At 61.3% G+C, this 23,892-nt stretch overlaps 2 protein-coding genes across 9 annotated transcripts in view; one reads left to right on the forward strand and one right to left on the reverse strand.

Annotated features, from left to right (window-relative positions):
- IFT140 (intraflagellar transport 140) overlaps window positions 1–23,892 on the forward strand; it is a 65,853-nt gene that overhangs the window by 32,317 nt on the left and 9,644 nt on the right. For all 8 annotated transcript variants that reach the window (XM_073214381.1, XM_017641428.3, XM_073214385.1 and 5 more), the window contains 8 exons: window positions 32–231; window positions 18,934–19,111; window positions 19,687–19,877; window positions 20,391–20,486; window positions 20,740–20,872; window positions 20,959–21,102; window positions 21,676–21,804; window positions 22,040–22,222. In XM_073214381.1, the coding sequence (XP_073070482.1) occupies window positions 32–231; window positions 18,934–19,111; window positions 19,687–19,877; window positions 20,391–20,486; window positions 20,740–20,872; window positions 20,959–21,102; window positions 21,676–21,804; window positions 22,040–22,222 (1,254 nt within the window). The remainder of the gene's footprint in view (window positions 1–31; window positions 232–18,933; window positions 19,112–19,686; window positions 19,878–20,390; window positions 20,487–20,739; window positions 20,873–20,958; window positions 21,103–21,675; window positions 21,805–22,039; window positions 22,223–23,892) is intronic.
- On the reverse strand, window positions 1,070–16,454 carry TMEM204 (transmembrane protein 204). The gene is made up of 3 exons (XM_017641431.3): window positions 15,504–16,454; window positions 11,104–11,259; window positions 1,070–2,765 (listed from the first exon to the last, which is right to left on the reverse strand). The coding sequence occupies exons 1-3, from the start codon at window positions 15,781–15,783 to the stop codon at window positions 2,521–2,523; spliced, it is 681 nt and encodes a 226-aa protein (XP_017496920.2). The 5' UTR covers window positions 15,784–16,454; the 3' UTR covers window positions 1,070–2,520.

A 23,892-nucleotide genomic window follows, 5' to 3' on the forward strand; every position in this document is an offset into this window, starting at 1 on the left:
TGGGCAGCAAATGATGCTCTTTGTCATTCAGCCGGAAGAAGCAGACCGAGACGGCCAGCTGGATCCAGGGTGCCGCCGCGTCCCCCAGATGGTGGGCAGGAGACCTCTGCGAGACTTCGTCGGGCTGGAGGACTGCGACAAGCCCACTCGGGATGCCATGCTCAACTTCAGCTTGTTCGTCACCATCGGAGATATGGACGAAGCTTTCAAATCGATCAAACTCATCAAAAGGTGAGGATTCCACCCCCGAGGGGTCCGAGGCATGTGCACCCCTCTTAGAGTCCCTCTTTACAGCTCTCTCCTGAATGAGGTTCTGAGAACCATGAGCTCCCCTGTCTGTGTCACGGGATAGCTCCTGGCCTTTGACCCGATGAAATGCGCTGTGCTTGTGTGGAGCTGGCGTGTTCTGGCGCGGTGGGGCCGGAGCGCCGGCCAGGCACAGGCAGGGCCTGGGGCCTCTCGGGCTGTCTCTTGTGTTGACTTGTTGTGAAGGGTTCTGGACATGAGCAGCTGCAGGTTCTGCTGCTGCTGAATGTTGGTGGTACCTGTGTCTCTGGGCATAATTGCTGCTAAGCAATACTGAACCGAAAGGGTTTTGATAATAAACACTCAAAACATGTGTGAAAATGCAATTAAAATTGCCCTAAGAGAAGTTTTCAGCTGAGAGCCGCCTACAAGTAGCTTCCTCTCACTTCCCGAGAGAGTTCAGACGCTTCCCAAGGGCATATGATGGATTGTGATCTCCAAAGGGTAGAAAAATTACTGAAGAATGAAACCAAAGTGGGAAGAGAAAGATGGGAGGTTGCCTGGAACATGCCCCTCACTTGCCGTGATGGTTTCTTTCTGAAACGTGGAAGTTCCTTCCAAAAGAGCACATGCCTGCTCGTCCATCGTCTTTCCTGGGACAGTGTGGCCGCGCCATCCCTCTGCAGGGCCTCGTCGGCTGGCTGCGTGGCCAGGGCGCTGCAGCGGGGGAGTGAGCCGGGGGCGCTGACGGGGGGCTCAGCCTTCCTCTGACCACTGTGTGTGCGGTGCAGGTGTGCTCACAGATAGCAGTCAACCACACAGCCAACTTTAAAGCTTTAATGTACGTTTATATAGGCAGATACATAATATTAACAACATTATACATCTTAAATATTTCATTATTCTCTTTAAAAACAATTATTTTTAGTAAATGCTTGTGGGAAACATGCATTCTGGGAAGAAGGTCAGACCTCAGTGTCCTAAAGAGCGCTGGCTCTGGGACACAAGTCTGGCCATTTCTACACCGTGTGCTGGGTTTGTTATAAATGGTTAGTTCTCACACACCTTTTGTTCTTAGAGCCCCAACCCCAACCCACCCCTCGCTCTGACTATAGACAAATCCCTGGGGTGCTAAGGGCTTCACATTTCCGGCTAGCATCTTGTGCTCCCTGGGAGGTTACGCGTCTCTCAGAGGGAGTTGGCCTCCTAAGGGAGAGGCAGCCGACGGCTCAGGGCTTTGCTTGGACCCGTCAATTTGGCCCAGCATCAGTTTCCTGGGCCGGAGGAAGGCCGCGGCAATGGCGGCCCTGCACCAGGTGGCACGGGGCCAAGCAGCACAGTGCACGGGAGGTGTCCCAGCCAGGCACTGAGGGCTGTCCGAAAGTGTGTAGCCCGGCAGACCTGCGAGCCCGCTGTCAGCTTACGGGTTTAGGCCAGGCATGTGTGGAGTCCTGCAGTATCACAAAGGCATTCTGCAGCCCACAAGCATTTGGCTGAACTTAGGGTGAAGGTCAAGTGAACCAGTCTCTCTGAATTTTTTTAAACAGGTAGATTTTTCCCCTCTTACTCTGCCAGTTGTCCATCTGCCACCATACAGCCACAGAGCTCAGAATCTCCAGGAACGTGGACGTCCGAGGCTCAGCTAATAAAGATACGATTGCCCGCTGCTGAGCTCCCGCTGGGTCTTTAAAAATGCCTCGGCCCTTCTCTTACTTCCAGCCCACAAAATGGCAGACAAATAGACCAGTTCTTTCCATGTGCATGGCAGTGTAGACAGATAAAATACAAGTTTTAGACAGTGGTAAGAGGTTTTTAAGTTTATTTTCACTTACAAAAAGAATGAGGAATGAACAGACAGCACAGTCCTGGCGTAAAGCCATAACCCTCAGGTCGCGGCTGGAGATCTTCCCAGGCGCTCTGCTTTGCCACGGTAGATACGACTTGAGGGAGCCCCTCTCATCAGACGCAGAATGAGTCGATCCCAGAGCAGGCACAGAGCAGGGTGGCCTCCTGTCTCCTCGCGTGCGCCTCACACGCTGGGCTCCACCCTGGAGCATGTGAGCCTGAAGCCAAGCTGTGCGTGCCAGGAGGAGGGTGGCGGAGACGATACATCAGCACATAACGTATTTATATATAACATAGTGAACACGTCTGTGTGTTGTACGTGCACACGAGGGAGCCCTGCTGGTAGCCACCCCACACAGGCAGCCCCCGGTGTCCGGGCTATTCTGTGCAGTGGGTGAAGCCCCGAGCAAGGCCCCTCGTGGGCAGCCCTCAGCACGGGGACTCCACGTAGTCGTTGTCCAGCCCCCGGCGAAACCGTGCAGTCAGGGAGCGGCTGATGACAATCACCCGGGGCGCCATGCAGTCCTCTCTCCTGTGGAGAATGTTCCAGATCAGCATGGCAGCTGCCAGGGTGGCCAGCAGGCAGGCGCCAATGTTCAGGTAGCAAGACCAGGACAGGTGGGTGTAGGGGCCGATCCTATAGAAGGTCACCAGCCCGATGACCAGCACAAAACCTGCAGATGAAAGGGAAGCGTTCAGAGAGCCTCACCAGGAGCCTCAGCAGGGCCACGGCCAGGGGTGCGGCACTGGGGCAAACGCAGCGTTCGCCTGCCCTGGCCCTGGGTCCCCAGGCAAGTGGTGCCGGGGCCTCTGTGGCCCTTTAGGGCCTTTGGGTCTGGAGGCCTGGAGTGGACTCTGCTTCTGCGGAGCCCTGGCCAGGAGTGATTTCACGGTCCGGGCCCTGCGTGCTCTTCCCGGGTCCGCCAGGTGTCAGCCGTTTCCACGCGCACCCTCCCATTGGCTTCTCCTCCCCCAGACAAAGCCTCAGGGACTGCGCATGAGGCCCTCCCTGATTTCAGTGAATGCCCACATCAGGGTGAAAGTAAGCACAAATTCTCTGAATCTTATCTAGGAACAGCGCAGATTAGTGTTTAACTTAGTCCAAATGAACTCCTGTTCTTAGTGTTTGATTCTAGAGGAAATAGAGATTTTCTTCAAAATTCAAGATGGCGTGGGGCCTGCACACATGGCAGGTGCAGAAGCCAAAGACGATGCGTGCCGGCCACCTGCTCATCCCGCCTGTCGCGCCCTGCTACGACCTCGGTCAGCCTGGGCTTGTCCCCGTTGTCAGTAGCTGACACCATAGCACCACTTGCTCCTGTGGTCTTGTCTATAAGGAGCCCCAGAGATGTGGTTTCACTGGTTCTCACAATACAAGAACCGGAGTTTTGTGCCCAGGACCTGTTGGCTAGAACAGTAGGGCGGCATGTTTGGAGGAGGTCAGATCTGAATCCTGGCTGCAAACCCCACTGGCTGCTGACCCTGCCCAGGAAGCTGGTCCACACAGCCCCTCTCCATGCCCACTGCATCCCCCAGATCAACAAACCCCTTGGCTAGGAGGGGCTGGATGAGGCAGATGAAGCCGAGAGGCGGTGTGGGGGTGGGCAGGAGCCGGTGGCACAGCGAGCGGAGCAGGGCAGGAGTGAAGGCGGGCAGTCTGGACCTGTCTGCCCCACCGACACCTGCCTTTGTGGTGCCCCAGTGAGGTCGAAGTGCCTGATGAGGACAAAGCCTCTTGAATGGTCCACATGGAGCTCTGTGCCCCTCTTGGACTTGTTCCCATTCCCTGACCTGCACTGCAGCCAAGCCAGCCTCCCGCTGAGGCCCCTGTACTCCTGTGCACCCTGGTCCCTGCCCTCCCACAGCCTCCCCTGGTCTCTCAGGAAGCCAGCTCATGCATGCCTCAGTGCGGCCCCGGGTGAGCGGCGGCAGCCTCCTCTGCCCGCTGTCGGTGCTCGAGGACCCCCAACCACAGCGCCTGAAGCTCACTGGGTGCCAGGAAATACCACTGTGGCCTGAACAGCATAGTCCAGGGCATGCCAGCGGGAGACAGGCTGCAGGCAGCGGGCAGCGGCCGGCACCACCAGCCAGGCAGCTGCACACACGGGACCTGGAGGGAGTCTCCAGGGACCCGGGCTCCTCTGCACCCTCCAGGCTCAGCCATCAGCCGTGTTTAGGGAGACATGGGGAGGAACAGTATGTGAAGAAAACCTGGGAGTGGCTGGCCAGCAGGCAGCAGCTGTTACCCGGGGAGTCGGGGGTCCTAACCTCTGGCTGCTCAGTGTCCATCTCACACCCTCAGTGGCACATGTGTTTCATTGAGTCCTGTGTCACATTTCACCTTAAAACATCTAGACTAGCCTTAGATTCTTCGACCCACTGGGCAGCCCCCAACCTTGCCCCACCATTTCCACAGCCACCTGGGCAGAGGCAGTGCTGCGCCCGGGTTCCGCATGGCTGCCTCTGTGTGGCAGGAGCGCGGCCTGCCACTGACCTTGGCCTCCCAGTCTCCAGGGTACACATGGACTGGGTCACTGAGACGGACCCAGGTGGGCCACGGTGGGGGCAGGGAGCAGCGGGGACCTCTGAGAAGGAAGGCTGGGGAGTGGCCACTCCCGCAGCCCAGCCTGCTGAGCTTTGCAGCGACTGGAGCCCATCAGGGCTGGACCCCATCGGCGCCACCCAGCATTGCCCCCAAAACACCCGCCGACACAGTTATGGTGTCCGTGTTCAGCAGACCTGCTCAGGCCCCCTGCCACACACTCTGAGCTGAGGTGTGGTCCATCTGCCTTGTGAAATTGGTGTTCTGACGGAGGAGGGGGGAAGATGGGATGAGTCACAACGCAGCGGGCAAGTTAGGATGGCCATGTGAGCAGGAGCAGAGGTGCTGTCCAGGGTGCCCCCAGGGCGTGGCAGCGGGCTGGGCCCTTGACCCCTGGGAGACTCCAGCGTGCAGAGGGGGCACACAGCCTGTGACTTGGCTGCCGATTCAGTGTTTTTCCTCCCTGTATTCAGCTGTGGTGCCTGCAGTATGTAGATTTTGCAGCGCATAACTGCTGCTGATTGAGAGGCCACTTTTGATATTATAAGATGGAAGACCCCTCAGGGTCGGACAGATTGAAGGAGTATAAAGTCACGTGCACACAGGCAAGCCGGGCAGAGCCACCTGCACCCTGAGGACACAGGGTAGGGGATGGTGATGAAGACGGTGGTCATACAGGCACAGAGCCTGACCACCAGGCTTCCCAAAGTGAAAGGTGCAAGCGAGGCCCCCCCGTTTGGTTGTCTGTCAGTGAAACTGCTCATTGACCGTCCGGTGGTGAGCGGCAGGGGCAGCTCTCAGCGCATGCGGTCTCCCGCCCTGGCTGTTAACGATGCTGAGGCCATGCCTTGCTCAGCTTTCTTTCCCAGGGAGTAAAAGGGAAGGCCTGGCTGTGCACTGCAGTGTGAGAAGGCCACATGCCTCCCAGCCACGTGATTTCTGTGTGAGGCCCACCCTGTCCTCACCTGTCTTAGGTCCTCTGAGAACATGTATAGTTAGAGAGGGTTTGCTTCCTCAACATTAGTAACACATGTAGAGGAACCTCTCCGGGAAGACCCGTCCCAGGAGGGCACACAGAGCCCACTGGAGCAGCGGGCACGGGCTCAGCCTCGGGGCAGACGTCCCGACAGACACGTGGGGCTCGGGGATCTTCTGTGGGCCCCACATGTCAGCAGTACAAAGCCAGAGACATGGAAGGATGGGCCCATGTGGCCCCATGACCCCACTGAGTATCTCCAGCCTCAGCCTTGACTCCAGGGCATCAACGCATGTGCACGTTCTGAAATCACATGCACCTTTGCACCAAGCCCGGCAGCCGGGGAGCGAGGTGACGCACGGAGCAGGCTCGGCACTGTGGGGGCCGTAAGCCTCGGGCCTTCCCCTCGTGCCCCTTGTCCTCAAAGACTTTTCTCCCAGGATTTTTCAGTGGTGTTAATGTTTGTCCAGAAGCATATCACATCTAAGGGCGGTTTCAGCAAGCCCTGAATTCTGCCCGCAGAGGCGGCTCCATCTGCATGGATGTTTCCAGAGCAAACAGCCCCTTCCTGTGAGCTGGCCGCCGGTCGGCCAGTCACCGCCCCGCCTGCAGAGCGCCCCTTCCCTCTCTCTTCCTTCCTGCCTGCTTCCTAGGGCTTCGGGGTCTGTCACAGGGCCTTCCTTTGGGATGCGGTCAAGCACATGCAGGTGGCCTAAGTGGAAAAAGCGCGGGGTCAGCCCTGAGCTCTTCACGAGGCTCACCTGCTTGGCATGGCACGGCACAGAGCTGGCAGAGTCGCCTGGGACTTAGGTTTGCTGTGACACGTTTCAAAGAGTGTTTACAGAGCAGACTCATTGCTGCACCATGTCAAGACACAGCCGTGCAGGCATTTTCCAACACTGTGAGCAGAAAAGTGATGGTTAAGCAGATGTTTCTCCCTAAACGGAAAGCGGGGAAGGAAGGGCTAAAGATGACAGGGGTGGTACATGCTCCTGGGGAGTCACAGCCCCAAGGGTGCCCCGAGCAACACACGGACAAGGGGACGGGAAGACGCAAGAGGTGCGCCTGGGGAGCGGACACAGGAGGCAGGACTCACACTGTCCAGACCAAGAAGTCCCGGTTTACTGTGCAAAGTTTAAAATTCTGTTCCTATGAGAAGAGCCCCAAGTCTAAGCAGCAGAAGCCATCCCACCCAGCTCATGAGATGCTGGGACAGCTACTGCTCACCAGCCCCCACAGCAGGGCAGGCGGCTCCTATATGCTCATAGGATTTGCTGCTGAAGGAAAAATTCTATGGTTTCCAAAAGTAGAGAGGAAGCTGGCAGACGGGGACCACATGAGGCTTTTATCAGCTGTCGACTCAGTTCCACTGTGAACTCCGCTGCCAGCACTGGAGGCGGGGCTGGAGGGTGACGCAGAGCCAGCGCCGGAAGCCGCGTGGTGAAGGCCCGTGTCCATGCCAGGATGCTTTGCGGGCACGGAGCTCAGTTTGGGGTTTGAGGGTTGGTGCTGGATGCCGAGGGGCCAGGACGGGCCCGGGTCAGGTCGCTCCTCCCTGGGGAGCTCTAAGGCACCCGAGGCACGCGCCCCCGCGGCAGCCTCTGCAGAAATACGCACGCATGGGCACTGCAGCCGGGTCGTTTGGTTGTGGTTGTTGGGCCCTAACTCTCAGAAAGGTCCATGGCCACTCAGATGACCGATGAGGCCGCCCTGAAGTTGCGCAGGGACGGAGCTGGGGGCTGGCTCCTGGCGGGAGCTGCAGCACGACCACCTGGGAGAGCATCAGGCACTGGCGTGGAGCCCATGGGCACCTGGTGGAGGAGCCCCCCGCCTGAGCTGGAGGTGCGGCCAGCGGGCTGCTGCAGCGCCACCGGAGGCCCCAGGGGCTTCAGGGCCCGCCTGGTGTTCTGCCCGGAGGACAGTTTGCCTGTGGAGGGGCCCGCAGGGATGCCTGGTGGGCTCGGGCATTCACCAGGCCCCATGGAGGGCCCTGAGCTCTGAGCATAGAGGGCACAGGACGCACGTGGGAATGGATGCTGCTCAGCAAGTGGTCGGTCACCCAGCAGGACCACTGGAGGGTCAGAGTACCAGCAGAGCGTGCCACAGCTCTCCCTGTGGCGCGGAGCACACAGGCCAGGGTGGCTCGGCCAGGGCCTTGCGGCGACCAGCAGTGGGGCCCAGTGGCACCCACGTGGCCTGCTGTGGCTGGCTGTCCACCTGGATGCCCCATGAGAAATCTCACTCTCAGGAGCTCTGGAGCTGAGGAGGCGCCCCCCAAGGTGCCACCATGCTCCCTGTAGAATTCTCCTCAGCTTTCCTGTGCGCTTTAGGCATCCCTCAGCCTTTCACGTGGGGTCTGCAGGCGTCGACAGCAACCCAAGGCCTTTCCCAGGTCGCTTCCTCTGATCCCATTTGGCACTCCTTTCCCCTTCTGCCCACACCTTCCTGCACACAGTGAGACCACAGGCACACAAGAACAGAGGTGTGGCCCCAGGGGCTGGCCAAGGAGAAGGCTGCAAGCTCGGTGGGGGGGGAGAGCCTGCAGCTGGAGCCAGTCAGGGCCTGTGCAGGGTGAGAAGCCGCACGGAGGGGCACACAGGCATCAGCAGCTGCTTGCCCTGGCACGTGGGGCCAGCCCTGCGGCAGCAGGTATCCAAGCAGAGCCTCCTGGCCCCTCTGCCGGTCCCCAGAACACAACGGGCAGAAGGCTGGCACGAGCCTGGGATGGGTTGCCCTCTGGCGTCGGGAGGGGCAGGGACCTGGAGGCGGAGACCTAGCGGAGCTTCCTCAGAGCCCCTCCGCTTCTGGGGCGGGGTCGGCTGAGGGACAGAGGAACTTTTCCCACTTCGAGGTAAATTAAAATTATACTTGGAAAGTTCTGCAAAGATTTGGAAACGATTGCATATGGCACCCGAGCTTGGTGGAGTCAGCAGGTGGAGCCGCTGGGCCCATGCTTTGATGCGGGAAGCAGCCGTGGTGCCATCCCTCAGCACCCCCCGCGACGGTCCTTGGCTGCAGCCCTGCGGGGCAGTCCGGGTCCCAGCATGCCAGCGCCAGCCGCACACCCTGTCGGGGTGTCTGCCTTGCGGGTATCAGCATCCCCGATGGCACGTGCTCTTCTCCTCCCATCAGCATTTCCCCGCCCACCCTCTGGCCAGCGCTGGGGACTCTGCTCACTTGCATAACAGGTGCCAGCAGGCATTTCCCTCCTGGGACAGGACATCCTGGCGCCCCTCAGTCTCTCCCCGACTGTTTAACACAGACCAGAGCACAGGAAAAAACCTAACTCTAAAATTAGCAGCAGATAGAAGAAAGGCACATGGCTGCATTCTTCACTGTTTGCCAACGAAACAGGTCTAAACAGGCCAAACGCATTTCCTTTTTGGGCAAAACAGACCTGCTGGTGGTCAGACGCGCGGCACCTCGCATAGGCACTCCGCCTGGCAGGTTTGAATGGAGCCGGTGCGGCCTCTCCTGGGGCTGTGCGGCCTGGGAATGCCCGGGAGGGGCGGCCCCAGCCCCCACCTTGCCAGCACGGGCCCCCGGAGGCCGGTGGCAGTCCCAGGGTGGCAGTAAGACAGCTTGTATTGGTTAATGGGGCTTCCCCCACTTCCGTTTCAATTTTTTTTTTAATACATTATTTGGAAACAACGCTGCTTTGTTCTGAATAAGGGTTTGCAGGAAGGAGACTGTGAGACTGACCCTAAACCCACAGTGTTTCTCACACTAATTCTGAATAAGCATCTCAAAGAAATTTCTTAAGAAATGCAAAATCAAATATCCTGTTAGAGGGACTTATTTTCAGAATCAAGAACTGTTACTTTGGTTTCTTAAATGCCACTAAATAACCGTTTTTAATACAGCTTTTCCAATCTCATTTTCAAAACCTGCGCTCCCCTTGTGACAGGCTGGAATTTCAGATAATCCCACATGGCAGAGAGGAGTGGGTTCTGCAGGGCCGCCCTCAAGTCAGCAGCGGGCAGCTGGGCAGTCTCCCTAAAGGTGTCACTGTCTCTTGGGGTACCCTGTGCCTCCCGAGATCATGGAGGGGAGGAGACAGGAGTGGTCCCATCACATGTCAGCTACTGACTCTCAGAACCAACTAGGTGAGGGCAGTGACCCCACAGCCCTGTCCCCGCTCTGCCGGCAGGTAGAGGCGGTGTGAGCGGGGTCATCAGTTTGCCCCAGTTCGTGTCCGTGATAAGTGATGGAGCCCAGATGCAAGTCCAGTTCCCTGGACCCTGGAGCCTCTGCTCTTTCCTGGAAACTTGGCCTGGCCGGCCCTTGACAACCCCGCCCTGCATCTGACCCACGCCATGGGGAGATGACTGGCCCAGGACCACCCACCTTCTATTAATAGAACCCAGGAGGGCCTGTTTCCGATTCCTACCCAGGCACTTCCCAGCACATGAATCCTTGCCAGTCTGTCAGTCTCATTCTGGAAATTGCGTTTCTCCAGAAAAGGGCCAGGATCCATTTTTTCTGGAGTGATTCACTTCTCACTTCCTGCCATCTCTCCTGCTGGGCTTGTGGGAACTGTACCTCCCATGTGGGAGCTCGCTGCCCTTTCCCCGGGCAGGGGTGGCAGAGGTGCGGCTGGCACTGCCCCTGCAGCCCAGCCCTAGGGGCTGTCTCTCTCTGTCCCCATAGGCAGCTCCCCAGTGGGGGCAGCAAACCTGAGTGCACCCCCATCTCTGATGAGGCGAGAAGGCCCCCTGGCAAGCTCCAGGTGCTTGGCCCCCATAGGCACCAGGGGACCCTCCAGAACAAGAAGGACCCCCAGCCCGAGGTGCATGGACCCCACAACCACCCAGGGGACCCTCCAAAATGACCCTTCTGTCATTTACAACACATACACTCACCCTTTCAGGACCACCAAGTAGCTTCGTGCCCTGCCCATTTCGCCCTGTGGCTACCCTCAGTGGCTGTAGTGGCTTCCAGGTAGTTCTGAAAAGGCTTGTTCATGGATGGCCCAAGGCCCAAAGTGGGGCCCCCTCAGCGCTCCAGGTGCTCCCCCCGCACTGGGTGTTGGAGCGGACAGGGTGCATGTGCTCCACACTTTGCACACTTTGCTCTTGTGAGGAGGGTTGGCTGGGTCCTGGGAAGGTACTTGGAGGGGAGCGTGCCGGTGAGCCGGGCCAGAGCCATGCGTGTGTCTGACTGCCCGTTCACACACCCTTTGCCGGCGAGGCGGCTGAGGTGTGGGCTCCCCTTCAGTCATTAGGGAGGAGCGTGAACTCAGGCTGCCTGCCGCACGGGCTACTATAGGGCAAAGCACATCATCCCAAAGTGCCAGCACCCGGGAGCTTGGACACGCACCGGGTGCCAGCTGCAGGTGTGGCGCCCCTCTGTGTGTGCTGCTGTCTTGCCTCTGCCCGTGGCAACCATCTGGGGCAAGCAGGTGACCCACGGGGTCACTGTGAGAGGAGAACACGGGCCAGCTCCAACAGGAGCTGAGCACGGAGCTCGGCCCGCCCAGGGCCTGGGTACTTACTTGCCAGCTGGAATGCAGCAGCCATGGCCTCCTCCCAGCACTGCGAATTGGGCGACATCAGGGACAGGCCGGGCAGCCCCAAGACGAAAGTGAGCTGGCCCGCAGCAAGTGCTGCCGTAGCGACCAGGTTGCAGGCACGCATCATGTCAAACTGCACTGCAAGAGGGGGGAAGGCAGGCGGTCAGCAGGGACGAGGCCACTCAGAATGGGGTGCCCTCCCCTTCCGGAGCCTCTGTCTGCACCCAGTTGGGCCGGGAGCCTGGTGTGTGAGGATGTGTACACGGGGCAGCGGAGGACCGGGAGGCCCTCAGGAGAACCACAGAGGTGGGGGTTGGGCAGCAGTGTGTCCTGCGGGCCCATGCGGGGTGACGGAGCGCAGGCTGTGCGGCCAGGCCCCTCCTCTGGTCCTCCAGGCTGCGGGGGCAATGGTGTCTGTCATTCGTGCTCCACCAGCGGGGGGCCACGATTCTCTCTGGCACCTGTAGAAGCTTTGTGCTCCTTCCCATCGTATCTCTGCCTGCCTCCTCCCTGCGTCTTCTGTCACTTGGAGCTTGAGGGATTTCACCTTCCCCGACCCCGGGCCTTTCCCAACACGATGCTCAGGCCTGGGGATGGCACCCCTGCTCCAAAGCTGAGGGGCTTCTGGAAGGAGAGCCCGGCGCTGGGGAGGAGGAGTCGGGGAGGCAGGGCGGACACATGAGGTGGGGGCCCGAGGCCCTGGCAGACCCACCAGCAGGGTGTGAGCTGGGCCGCGGCGGCCTTGGGCCCCCTGCCTCTGACGGCTCACACTCCAGCCTTCTGCGTAGCCACAGCTGCATGACCGTGATCACGAGAGCCCTTGATGCTCTTCTCTGGCTTGTCAGCTGCCAGGGGCAAGGCGCTGCGAGAGGCCCCATGTGAGCCGGCCAGGCGCCCAGGGCGGGGCTCTTGGTGCTGGTGTGGCAGTGGGTCCAGACTGACCGGGGGCCCAAAACCGCCCAGCTGAGCCTGGGCTGTGGGCCTGGTGCGGACACCCAGGCTCCCTCACCTCCCGCAGGCTGAGGCCGGGCTGGGAGCTGGGCTTCAGGCTGATTAGCTGGGGCCTTCCTGGCTGCCCACAGTCTTCACGGCACAGCTGGAGGCACAGCAGCCCTGAGCGGCGACCATGTGCATGCGGGAGACCACACCGCCTCCCTGTCCAGACAGGAGCTTCCAGGACACTAGCCAACTCGCTCGCAAAGGCTGCTGTTCACAGGCCCCTTCTGTCTGCTTCACACTGGCTTTCACTGCCATTACTGTACTGCTTATATGGCCCATGGCCGTCAGAAGGCTCTGCTACTCTGAAAGACAGCGAACCTGGGAGGAGAAGTCGTCTCAGGGAGGAGGGGTGTTCTCAGCACCAGGGAGCCGAGGGCTCCGAATTCATGGCCAGGCCAGAAGTATCGTCCAAGGTCCTCACAGGTGAGGAAAGACTTGCAGGTGGGGCTGGCATGGAGAGGGGGCGCCTGCGGTGCCCCTGGGTGCTGGGCCCCCACTCCCAGGCATCCTGGGCGGTGCTCCATCCCTCCTGGCGGCTCTGGGCCCACAGCCCTGTGACCCACGCCTGGCAGCAGGCCTGCATCCTGACCCCATCTGCAAGCCGCCATGTGAGGCCTCTACCCCAGCCACCAGGTCCCCCAAAACGTCACAAGGGTGTAAAGGCTGAAGCAGTGACTGCCCGTAGACACACCTCCCTGCCCGAGCAGCCGCGCTCCCCGTCTCAGCCCCCGAGAGGGCCGCCGTTCTTGGCACCCCACATGCCCAGGCAGGTCTTGGGTTCTGGCACCACCTGTGTGTGCAGCCCGGCTCAGAGAACCCAGTGCAGCAGCAGCCTCCCGGCCAGCAGTGTGTGACACACACTGGGTGTCCCCAGCCCAGGTGCCCTGCGAGTCTGTCTTCCAAGGGAAACTTGGGTCGCCCGCCTTGCAAGTCCCCTGAGGAGCAGGGGCTCCCCACAGGCTCCACGTGCTCTGACCATGTGCCCGGGACTCAATCGTTCAATTGCTCGCACCCCAGCTTGACTCAGCAGAAGAGCTTAGGTGTCTGACAGGGTGTCTGCAGTGGTGGGGGTGGGTGGCCAGAGAGTGAGGCTGGCCCACATGGACGTTGTAAAGCATCTTCCAGAGCCAGAGGTGGACCTCACCCAAGGCCGCAGACACCTGCCCACAGGAAGGAGGGCCCCTGAGCAGCCACACCGCTCACGGTCGCCACTCCCTGCCCAGCAAGCTGGCTGATGGGCAGGTGCCCCTCATCCCCGTGATGCGGGCACAGCTTAAGGGCCAGGACGCGCCCCCTTGTCCCTTGGCCTGGCTCGCTCAGATGCCCAGTGGCACTGAGAGCTCGGCAGAGTGCAGAGGGTCTCTGTTTGCCACGACAAGCCTGGCATGGCCCTGACTCGGCTCCATGAGGCGTTGCCAGGGCCTCAGGCGTGGGGCCAGCAGGAGCACGGCCACTGTCCACAGGCTCCTACCACAATGTTTAGAGTCACAAACAGGCTGGCCCTCAGTGCTGGTGGAGAGGGACATGTTGCCCTTGCAGCGATCCCACGGGTACCTGGGGTGGAGCAGTGAGTCCCACCAGGATGGTCAGCCCGGAGGCTAGATGGAGGCAGCTTCGCAGAGGATGGCTGGGTGCCAGGGAGCCTTGAGTGCCGAGCCAGTGTGCACCGGGGCACCGGAGCACCTGCTCTTCCCCAGCCTCTGCGCCCACCTGGGTCGCGGGGCAAAGCTGATGAAGGTGGGATGCGTGTGGCTTGGCTGAGGTAGCAGGGGTGCCAAGACGGGTGCCGGGAGCCCTGGGCCGCTTCTGCCCCACTCCTGTTGGCGTCGCATTCTTTTGGGTGGAGCTGGTGAGCCGGGGTGGGCACACGTCACCGTGGGCTCACTGTCCTCCATCCAGTCCTGCTCACAAGACGCGTCCATCATATTTCCCTTGTTAGGGGCAAATACCTGCTGCTCAGAGACTCATTAAGGGTTGGCTGCCACAAATGCCAAATTAATGGCAAGAGGAAATTTGAAAAGCTGTTCCAGGAGCTTATCAGGTTGTCAGGGAGGGACCAGCGAGTGCGGCCACCAGCATATGTGGTGGGAGGCTGGGGGCAGAGAGCATTCTGGCCCGAGGTGGCCAGGACTCAGTGTGGGGCTGGAGGAGTAGGTGCCTGGGGAGGGCACCTGTGCAGCCCTGAGGGGCCTGGGGGTGTTCTCTGGGAGCCCTCAGCTTGTGCTGTGAAGGGTGGAATTGGTGTGGGCCACACAGAGGCTACACTGGCACAGTAGGCTGCTCCTCAGGACAACCCAGAGCCTGGGGCCTGCTCTGGACCAGCTGGCCACCCTGAAACCAGGCCAGGCTGCATTTGTCCAGCTCCCTGGAGCCCCTGAGTTCTGAGAGCTCATGGAAACCTTTGAGGTCCCTGCTCTCCAAGGAGGCAAGGGTGTCCTCGACAGAAGAGGCCCTCGGTGTGCGTGGTGAGGGGCTCCAAGGGGGCCGATCCAGGGCCCTGGTCCAGCACATGCTTCCCACAATCTCGGCCTCCCTGCCTGTGAAATGGGACAACACCCACCACCCCAGGCTCCCTCGAGGGTCAGGGTTACAGGCACGTGGCAGTTCAGGGACATTCACCCACTGAGCACATCACGCACCAGTTCCTGGAGGGCTCTGGGGACACCCTCTGAACACCCTCTGAATGCTTCTAGCACTGGCTGGCCAAAGCCATGCCTTTCCTTAAAGACAAGGGCCATCTTCAGACAGAGGAGGCCCATCTGTGAGTCAGACGTGTCAGCTGCCTCGGAGGGTCTTGTAGGAAGACCTTTGCCTGCTGGCCGCCAAGACCATACAGATAACGCATTAGGTGACAAGCATCGTCACATTGAGGAAGCGTGCCCTGCACACTCTGGCCCACCCCGTTTCCAGAGCTCCAGAGCGAGCAGTGGGCCCAGGGCCAGTCTGTTCTCCTGTCAGGGCCCCTGAGCCTGCCCTCCACCCCCCATGGCCACCAGCCTCCAGTCTCCTGGACTTCCCACCCACAGCCTGTCCCCATGAGTCCCCCAGGCACTGCTCATGGGCTGACAACCCTGACAACTGGAATGAAGTTGGAGCTTAGCCACATGTCTTTATGTTCCTGTTTATTTTACTAACAATCTATGTTTTCCTTGACTGGTTGACATGTCGTCCTGCAGCTATGTGTGGTGGCTGAGAAAAAGCCCTGGAGGAGCCAGAGGCAGGTTGGCCCAGCAGAGCTGGGGGGCTCACCAAGGGGGTGGCATGGAGCATGGGGTTTGCAGCATCGGCCCAGAGTGGGGTGCCCTCCCCACCACAGACGCACACCCAACCGGCGCCATGCAGGCCCGGCCATCCGAAGGAGACGGGAAAGTGAGCAGACTTACGTTTGACAGTGCCTCGCGGCTCCTGGAAGCCCGCCACCTCTGAGCCCCAGCCCAGGGCCTCGCAGTCCCTGGCGTGCACCGGCCCAGGCCTGACCCCTGGGCTTGGCACTGCCCGGGCCCTGTCCGCCAGCCAGCAGGATCTCCACAGCCCCACACTCCGCCTGCGCCCATCCTCCAGCGTCTGGTACAGCCAGTTAGGGGTGAAGGCGGCCGCGTTGTTGAGGACAAGGGAGATGAGGGCCACCAGCACGGCCGTGGCCACCAGCTTCCGGATGGTCATGGCCAACCACGGTGCCGGCGCCCCTTCTGGAGAAAGTGCAGCCTGGTGAGCTGTTGGGGCCCGGGAACCGACTCGCTGCTAGGGCCGGCTAGAGGACATCGCCGCTCATTCTCGGAGGTGTCGGGAAGGCCCGTGTGGCAGGTGCAGGCGGGCCCACCTCGCGGCCTCCTTACCCTGCTTCCTGTACCTGGAGCGGGGCCAGGCCTGGGCTGCCGCAAGCCGCACAGCCCATCCCAGGGGGGCCGCGGGGGCACCAGCCACAGCCCAGGGTCGTGAGTGCGCCGTCTTCCTGGGCAGCAGCGGCGAAGGGAGGACACGAAGCGTCTTCTCCCGTGTGCAGGGAAATGGAAAGTTAGCAGGGGAGGCAGGCACGTCGGCCGGCCTTCTCAGGCGCAGCGCTGCTTGCAGCAGCCCAGTGAGTGGTGGCAGCCGGCTCTGAGCAGGGCTGAGGGGGCAGCGTGGGTTCCTCAGCCTGCCTCCTGGCCCAGCCCCTGCCCTGTACCTCTGCCGCAAACAGCCAGTCCTGGAAAGCAGAGAGCTTGTCGCAGGGGAGTGTGTACGCATGTGTTTTCCCCCGTCTCTCAGCAGAAAGGAAATGGTTGTTTTTGAGGCTGTTTTTGGTGAGCTGGAGGGCGTAGCCAACTGCAACAAATAGCGGCTGGCCGCAGCAGCCAGACACCCAACAGGATGTGCTTCCTGATGGGAAAGACAGGAGGCCTTCTGAAGCCTTGCTCCGGGACCCTCCTCCCCGCCCCCTCCCCACCTTCCCTTCCGGCCCAGGACAGGCCGAGTCCTGCCTGTCCGTCTTGGATCAGGCCAGCCCAGCACTGCGGCACTGCGGAGCAGCCCAGAGGCAGTGCTGCACAGGGCCCAGGCCCAGGGACAGCTGCACGGCCCAGGGCAGGCAGCATGCTGCCAGCCTGTCACCTTGGTGACTTGGCACCCACCAAGCTGCCTGGGTGCCCACCCAGCATGTAGGTACCGCCATCAGGCCCTGATGATCCAGGGCCTATCCTTACTGCAGGTATGCTGCTGTCAACCAGGAGACCACAGAGGGACCTGCTGGGAGGAGGACGCAGAGAGGCCTCCTTGGATGGGCCAGCACCCCTCGCTCTGGGGCGGGTCAGGGCCCACACCTGGAGGGCTGGGGCAGGGTGTTGGCCTCTAGGTTCTGGAAGGTGGCGGAGGGTGGGCTGTGCACATGCCCAGAGAGGTGGGCGGAGCAGTGGTTCCCGGCCCAGCCGCGTTTTTAGCCGTTGGGAATGTCAGTCAGTGCAGCTGGCCAGGGACCAGGGCCATCCTCTGGCAAACTGTCATAACACCATACAAGTTGTTAAGCTGCTGGAATCCTGGGGAGATCCTCATCTGTGCTGCTCAGACGTTTCTGCACGTGAGGCCAGCACAGCATGGGGGTCTGTGCCTCCGCCTCTGGAGTCCCCACGCCCAGCCAGGACCCCAGAGAGGCTATGAATGAACAGAAAGGCATGCGGGTCCTGCCTTAGGAGAACACATGCCCAAGATGTGCAGTGAGACCCCTGGGTCCAGCCTCTAACGTCTGCTGTCCCCCTGCACTGCCCACCTCCATCGCCACACCCCCACCAAGTCCGTCCATCTGTGTGGCTGTGGGGGGCCACCAGGGATGGAAGCCAGGCCTTGTCTTCCTCCTGTCGGGGTCCTGGCTGCAGCCCACACGTGCCTCCCCACTCCTGCGCTTAGACAGTGTGTATCCTAGAGCAAAGTGCAGCAGGTCAGCCCTTTACACCACACCCACTCCCTCACGGGCCAGGCTCTGGGCCGCACTGGGACAGCACTGGTGTGCATTTGAAAGAATGAATGGCAGACGTCAGTGGAGGGACCACCGTTGTGTGGAACTGCCTGGAAGCTGTGGGGTGGGAAGAGATTCCACAAATGACCCTGGGCTCTTTGCCATCCCAGCTGTCGTTTCTGGAATGAGGGCCTGGGGGACCTGCTGGCAGGCCGCCGCCTGGACACCCGCAGTCACTCGCATGCGTCTCAGCCAGCACCTCAGAATGAGTTTTCTGCTCGTTACAAGGGAGGGAGTCTGAATATGGAGAATGTGATTTCCTGCATGAAGCCACAGACGAGACGGGCAGAGCCTGGCCCGCACCGCTCATACACGGAGCTGGCGGGCCAGGAAAGATTCACATTCTGAAGCTGAAGGGGGAGGACTTGCTCAGCGGTTACTGGTGTCCCAGACGCCTCTTCATGGCCTGTGGGAGGCCCAGCATGAAACCATGGAAGGGCCCCGCGTGCCCAGCTTGGCCCTGTCCCCAGGCATTGCTCCCTAATGGCTGCCAGGACTGCCTGGGCTGCTGTTGCTAAAACGGGCCATTTGCCCCTGCACTTTGTCCACCCTTCAGGACCCACACTTAGAGAATTAAGAAATTCCAGCAGGACCCAGATAAAACCCCCACACACACAAAAGTATGCATGTACGTGTGGGAAGGGGCACCTGGACGCACGGCCCCAGGACCGGACACTGCAGGCCTCCCAGTGGCCAAGCGCCGAGCTCCAGCCTGGTGTCCCCCATCTCCGGGGCTGCCCTCCCTGGGTTCCACTCATGTCGGGTACCTAGGATGACGGTCGCCAGTTTATCAGGAGCCTGCACTCAGCCATGGCTCTCCGTGCACAGGCCCACAGCTCTGCCCTCACGCCAGGTGCTCCCTTCCCTTGGCCTTCAAGCAAGCCTCTGGGGTGAGCTCTGCAGCTGCCACCAGGGAACAGTGTGCTGACTGTGTGGCCTCCCACAGTCACAGACTTCCTCCCCCAGGACCTGCACCCGCCTGGGTAACCCCCACAGAGCACCCCAGGGAAACAGCCCTACAGGTCTGGGATCCCCTGCAGCCATGGGACGGAGCCTGGTGGCAGGAGCGGGTGTCCAGGGCCCGCCATGGGCGGGGTGGCGATGAGAGGCTGCGCACCTGCCATGGGATGGGGGGGCTCAGCTTGGGGTGGGGGTGTGGCCCCTACTCTGCTGTGTTGTCCCATGGGTGAAGCCCATCGGGCTCCCACACATCCCCCTTCTTGGTGACCCTGTGTGTCTGGCCAGGGCCCCCTGCCCTGTCTGGCATCAGCATCAGTGGGGCCCGGGGGCTGGAAGCTAATGCCCGGCCATGCCCCCTGCTGCAGCCAGGCCGTCTGGGAGAACATGGCCCGCATGTGCGTCAAGACCCAGCGGCTGGATGTGGCCAAGGTGTGTCTGGGGAACATGGGCCACGCGCACGGAGCCCGGGCACTGCGGGAGGCAGAGCGGGAGCCGGAGCTGGAGGCCAGAGTGGCCATGCTGGCCATACAGCTGGGCATGCTGGTGAGCCGGGCCCTCCCGGGCCGGGCGGTGGGCGGGCACCCAGGCCGCAGCGAGAGGCACATCCCCACCAGGTGCATGTCGCCCTAGAGGATCACTCAGGACCCCAGAGCTGGCAGCGTGGCCAAGCCCATTGGCCTTTGGGGAGCCACAGTGTGTGCTTTCTGGGCCACTGGTTACGGGAACAGAAACCCCCTCAAACTAGCTTACGCCAAAATGTGGGTGAGGCCTGAGGAACCCCCGAGGCCCCTCTCCTCTGCCAGGTGTCCGCCCTGTGTCCTGCCCGTTCCCAGAGCCCATGGCCCACCGTGCCCTGCGCAGTCAAGCAGGGCAGCCTGAGGGCCGGGCAGCAGGGGCGGGGTCTCCTCCCCGCGGCACTTGGTGGCCCTACAGGAGGCCGGCCTGGGGACCGGGGACCAGGCCTCCCCGACCGCTGTGAATCTCCTCCAGCGTGGGGCAGGGACGCCTCTCCGCGGGCAGTGCTCGGAGCGGCTCCCCACCAGGCACTGTGCACCTTCACCGTGGGGTGGCTGACGGCCCGCGGAGCAGAGGCCATGCCGACACACTCTTGCCTTCAGGAGGATGCCGAGCGGCTCTACAAGCAGTGCCAGCGCTATGACCTCCTGAACAAGCTGTACCAGGCCTCCGGCCAGTGGCACAAGGCAGTGGAGGTTGCCGAGCACCAGGACCGCATCCGTCTCCGCACCACCTATTACAACTATGCCAAGCACCTAGAGGCCGGCGCCGACTGCGGTCTGGCCCTCAACTAGTAAGCAGGGCGGGGCCAGGGGTGGGGGGACCCCGGTGAGGGGCTTGCCCTGGGATAGGCCCTGCCGGCCTCCTGCTTTTCCTCTGCCCAGTGAGGTTCCCAGAGGAAGCTTGTAGACAGGCCCCCCCTTCAGGCCTCAGGGACCTTCTCAGTGGGGGCCTTCCCAGGCAGCTGCAGGGGCTGCCCTCCACCCTGGCCTGGCTCCTGGCTTCTCAGCACGTGGAGCAAGCCTTATCTGAGGCCTGGGGCAGGCCAGTGCTGCTGCAGCGCCCACCAGGGTCCGGCCACCGTGGCAGGGCTAGCTGGGGCCCTGGGCCAGCTCAGCCCCCTCCAGGTGGAGCCCTCCCCCTGGGGTCCATGCAGCCTGCAAGCATCGCGGGAGAACCACTGCCCCCTAGCGGCGGGTCCGCAGGCACAGAGCCATAAGCAGGGGCCCCAGAGCTGGGTTGTTTCCACCTGGCATCCCTAGGCACTGAGACGGTGGGAGTGAGCTGCCCCTTCCTTCTCTCGCAGCTACGAGAAGTCTGACACCCACCGCTTTGAGGTGCCCAGGATGCTGTCGGAGGACCTGCAGTCCCTGGAGCTCTACGTCAATAAGAAGGAGGACAAGTGAGTGCCAGGCAGGGCGGCCCCGGCTCCCCGGGCCTTCCAGGGCTTTGGAGTGCGAGGCCCTCTAGGTGCCGATGGCAGCCGGGGTGTCCCTCTGGGAAGATTCCTTCAGGGCCTGGGCTTTACCTGTGGCCTCATCCATCCAGCTCATATCTGGCTGCTGGTCATGTGAAGACACTGGGGTGGCATTTGGGGTCTAGGGAGCCAACGCCAGTGGGGTGGGGCTGAGGGAGAGCCTGCTGGCCACCCGCAGGACCCTGTGGCGGTGGTGGGCCCAGTACCTGGAGAGCCAGGCCGAGATGGAGGCTGCACTGCACTACTACGAGCTGGCACAGGACCACTTCTCCCTGGTGCGCATCCACTGCTTCCAGGGCAACATCCAGAAGGTAGGCTGTTCGGTGGGGGGAGCAGGGCACATGCCTGGTGCAGGGAGGTGAGGACAGAGTCCTGCAGGTCCCCGGTGTGCTTCCAGGCTGCTGAAATAGCCAACGAGACGGGAAACTGGGCCGCCTCCTACCACGTGGCCCGCCAGTACGAGAGCCAGGAGGAGGTGAGGCAGGCGGTGCGTTTCTACACGCGAGCGCAGGCCTTCAACAACGCCATTCGCCTGTGCAAGGTGGGCAGGGCCGTCGGCAGCATGGGGGAGACAGCGTGCAGGTGGACGGGTGCGCTCTGCGGGTGGGCGTGGTGCGCTCTGTCCCCACGGAGAGTCGGACTGTGGGCACCCTCCCCCCACCCCCAGCCAGCTTCCGCCACTCACCTCACCCTGCCAGACGCGTGCACCTCCTGCCTGCCTTCCACCCGGCTTGGCCTCCCTGTTTACGAGGCCCTGAGCTGTCCTCGGTGCCTGCTGGTACCCAGCTGGACAAACAGGCCGGCTCACGGCTGCGGCCTCATGTGTGGCTCAGTGGGGAGCTGTGGGGCATTCTGCATCCATAACGATGTTCTGACCCAGGGTGTTGTTTCTGGGAAAATCCAAAATGTGGAGAACCGTCACAGCAGGTAACCTGTGCGGTGTTCTGTGTAACAGCAAAAAGGAAGCCTCTGAATGTCTGGTGCACAAGCCTAGTAAGACTGACCCGTGAGAGGCCACATCGTGGGTCAGCAGCGTGTCAGAACCAGGGTGGGCTCTGCCAGGGCCCATTCCCAGCCTGGGCAGGAGCCCTGAATCTGCCTTGCCCACCCGCAGGAGAACAGCCTGGACGACCAGCTCGTGACCTTGGCCCTGCTGAGCAGCCCCGAGGACATGACCGAGGCAGCCCGCTACTACGAGGAGAGGGGCGAGCACATGGACAGGGCGGTCACGCTGTACCACAAGGTGAGGGCCGGCCTGCCAGGCCCAGGGCACAGCACAGTGTGCGCACAGGGCCCGGAGGACATGGCACAGGGCCTGGGAGTGCAGCACGGGGCCCTGGGGTGCAGCATGAGGCCGGGGGGCACAGCACAGGGCCCAGGGGCACAGCACGGGCAGGACCAGGTGGCTGGCCTGCTGCATGTGAGGGGACCGGTCAGATGCTCTCAGGGACCGCTCAGAGTCACCCCGCCATCCACAGGCCGGCCACTTGTCTAAGGCCCTGGAGCTGGCCTTTGCCACCCAGCAGTTCGTGGCCCTACAGCTTATAGCGGAGGACCTGGATGAGAAGTCGGACCCCACCCTCCTGGCCCGCTGCTCAGACTTCTTCCTGGAGCACAGTCAGTACGAGAAGGCAGTGGATCTGCTGCTGGCCGCCAAGAAGGTGTGTGTCGGAGCCCCACCTGGGCACCTGGTGTGCAGGCACAGAGGGCGTGGCGCCGCCCTCTCATGGTTCCAGTTGACTGTGGCCTGCCCTGGGATGAGGCCCAGCCCACGCTCACCTGCACAGCCGGCCCAGGGGCAGGCTTCCCGCTCATTTTCAGGGCTGCCAAGTCATACCCAGGGCTGGCATCATCCTGTGTGTGGTACGGTGCGGACAGGGACGTAGACTGACCGCTGAGCTGCTTTGTAGCGTACAGCTCAGTCGTGGGCAGTCACTTTTTTGTGTACTCACCAACATCCACCCACACAGTCTGCATCTCACAGAACCAAGACTCTGTGCGCACCCATCAGCAAGTGCCCCCTGCCCTCCCGGCCCCTGGGGCCCACTCCTCTCTGCTTCCTGCACTCACGGCTGCGGAGTCCCACAGGGCGTCTGGCCTGTTCCCTGGGCGTCTTGTCGAGGGGCACCCGCGCTGCAGCACACCTCGGGGTGTCTTCCTCTGTGGCCTGACCACGTCCCGCTGTGTAAGCAGGCCACATTCTGCCCGTCTGCCACCCATTGACGGGGGCTTGGTTGCTCTGCCTTTTGGCTGTTGTGAATGATGCTGTTTGAACCCGGGTGTGCCAGTATCTCTTCCCAACCCTGCTTCCCGTTCTTTAGGGTGGTCACCCAGCATGGGGATTGCTGCAGCATAGGGCCACTCGGTAGGCTTTCTGTGGGGCCTCACGTCATTCCCAGGGCAGCCGGGCCTTTCCAGGAGCAGCGCGCTGGCATCCGGTCCCCCCACAGCCTCCCCATTACTTGCTGTTTCCTACCTTTTGACAGCAGCCATACTACTGGGTATGGACATAAATCTTCTTTAGGCAGAAAAATTTGCCTTGATAGCAACTAAATGCAGATGTGGGAAAGGGTCAATCCTATAAAACCAGCCTGCGCAAACTGAAAGGTCTTCCTTTCGGCAGCCGGTTGTGCTCACACTGCAGTGCCCCCTGCTGGGTGATACCAGAATTATCGAACCCGTGGAAGGCACATGCATGTCTGGACAGAAAGACCCACTGACACGTGTCAGTCCTCCCCAAGGCGGCTCAGAATCAGTCTGACCCCACGAGACACACCACAGGGTCTTCGGTAGCTAAATAAGCGGGCTCTTTAGTTTCACAGTGAGAACCAGCTAAGCCAGGAGAGCTCTGGGAAGACCAGCCAGCAGTGGTCAGACCCCTGAGATGGTCACACCGCCACGCAGCCAGGCCTGCCAGTCGGTGGGGAATACTGGTAGACCCGGGATGGGGCTGTGTGCACGCACACCCTGAGCGTGTGGGGGAGCAGCAGTCTACAACCACGGGAGGTACATGGGGTCGACAGCCGCACAGCCACTAGGAAAACACAGTCAGCCCTGTTCACTGCCTCCATCCAGGCAAATTCCAGGCAGCTCCAGGATTTAAGGGGGACAGTGAGGAGGCAGCAGTTCCCCAGGAGCCATGGGGCATCTTGTACGATGTGCAGGAGGGAAGCTGTTTGCTAGGTACAAATGAAAACCCAAAGGCCCATGGGAGACACCGATCAACGTGGTGGCCAGTATAAACTTGAAAACAGCATATGCTAAAAACACCAAACACAAAGCAAATATACGTAATAAAATGGGGGAAATATACCCTACCTGTATCTCAAAA

The sequence above is a fragment of the Manis javanica genome, chromosome 10 (assembly GCF_040802235.1).
Source record: "Manis javanica isolate MJ-LG chromosome 10, MJ_LKY, whole genome shotgun sequence".
NCBI classification, from domain to species: domain Eukaryota; kingdom Metazoa; phylum Chordata; class Mammalia; order Pholidota; family Manidae; genus Manis; species Manis javanica.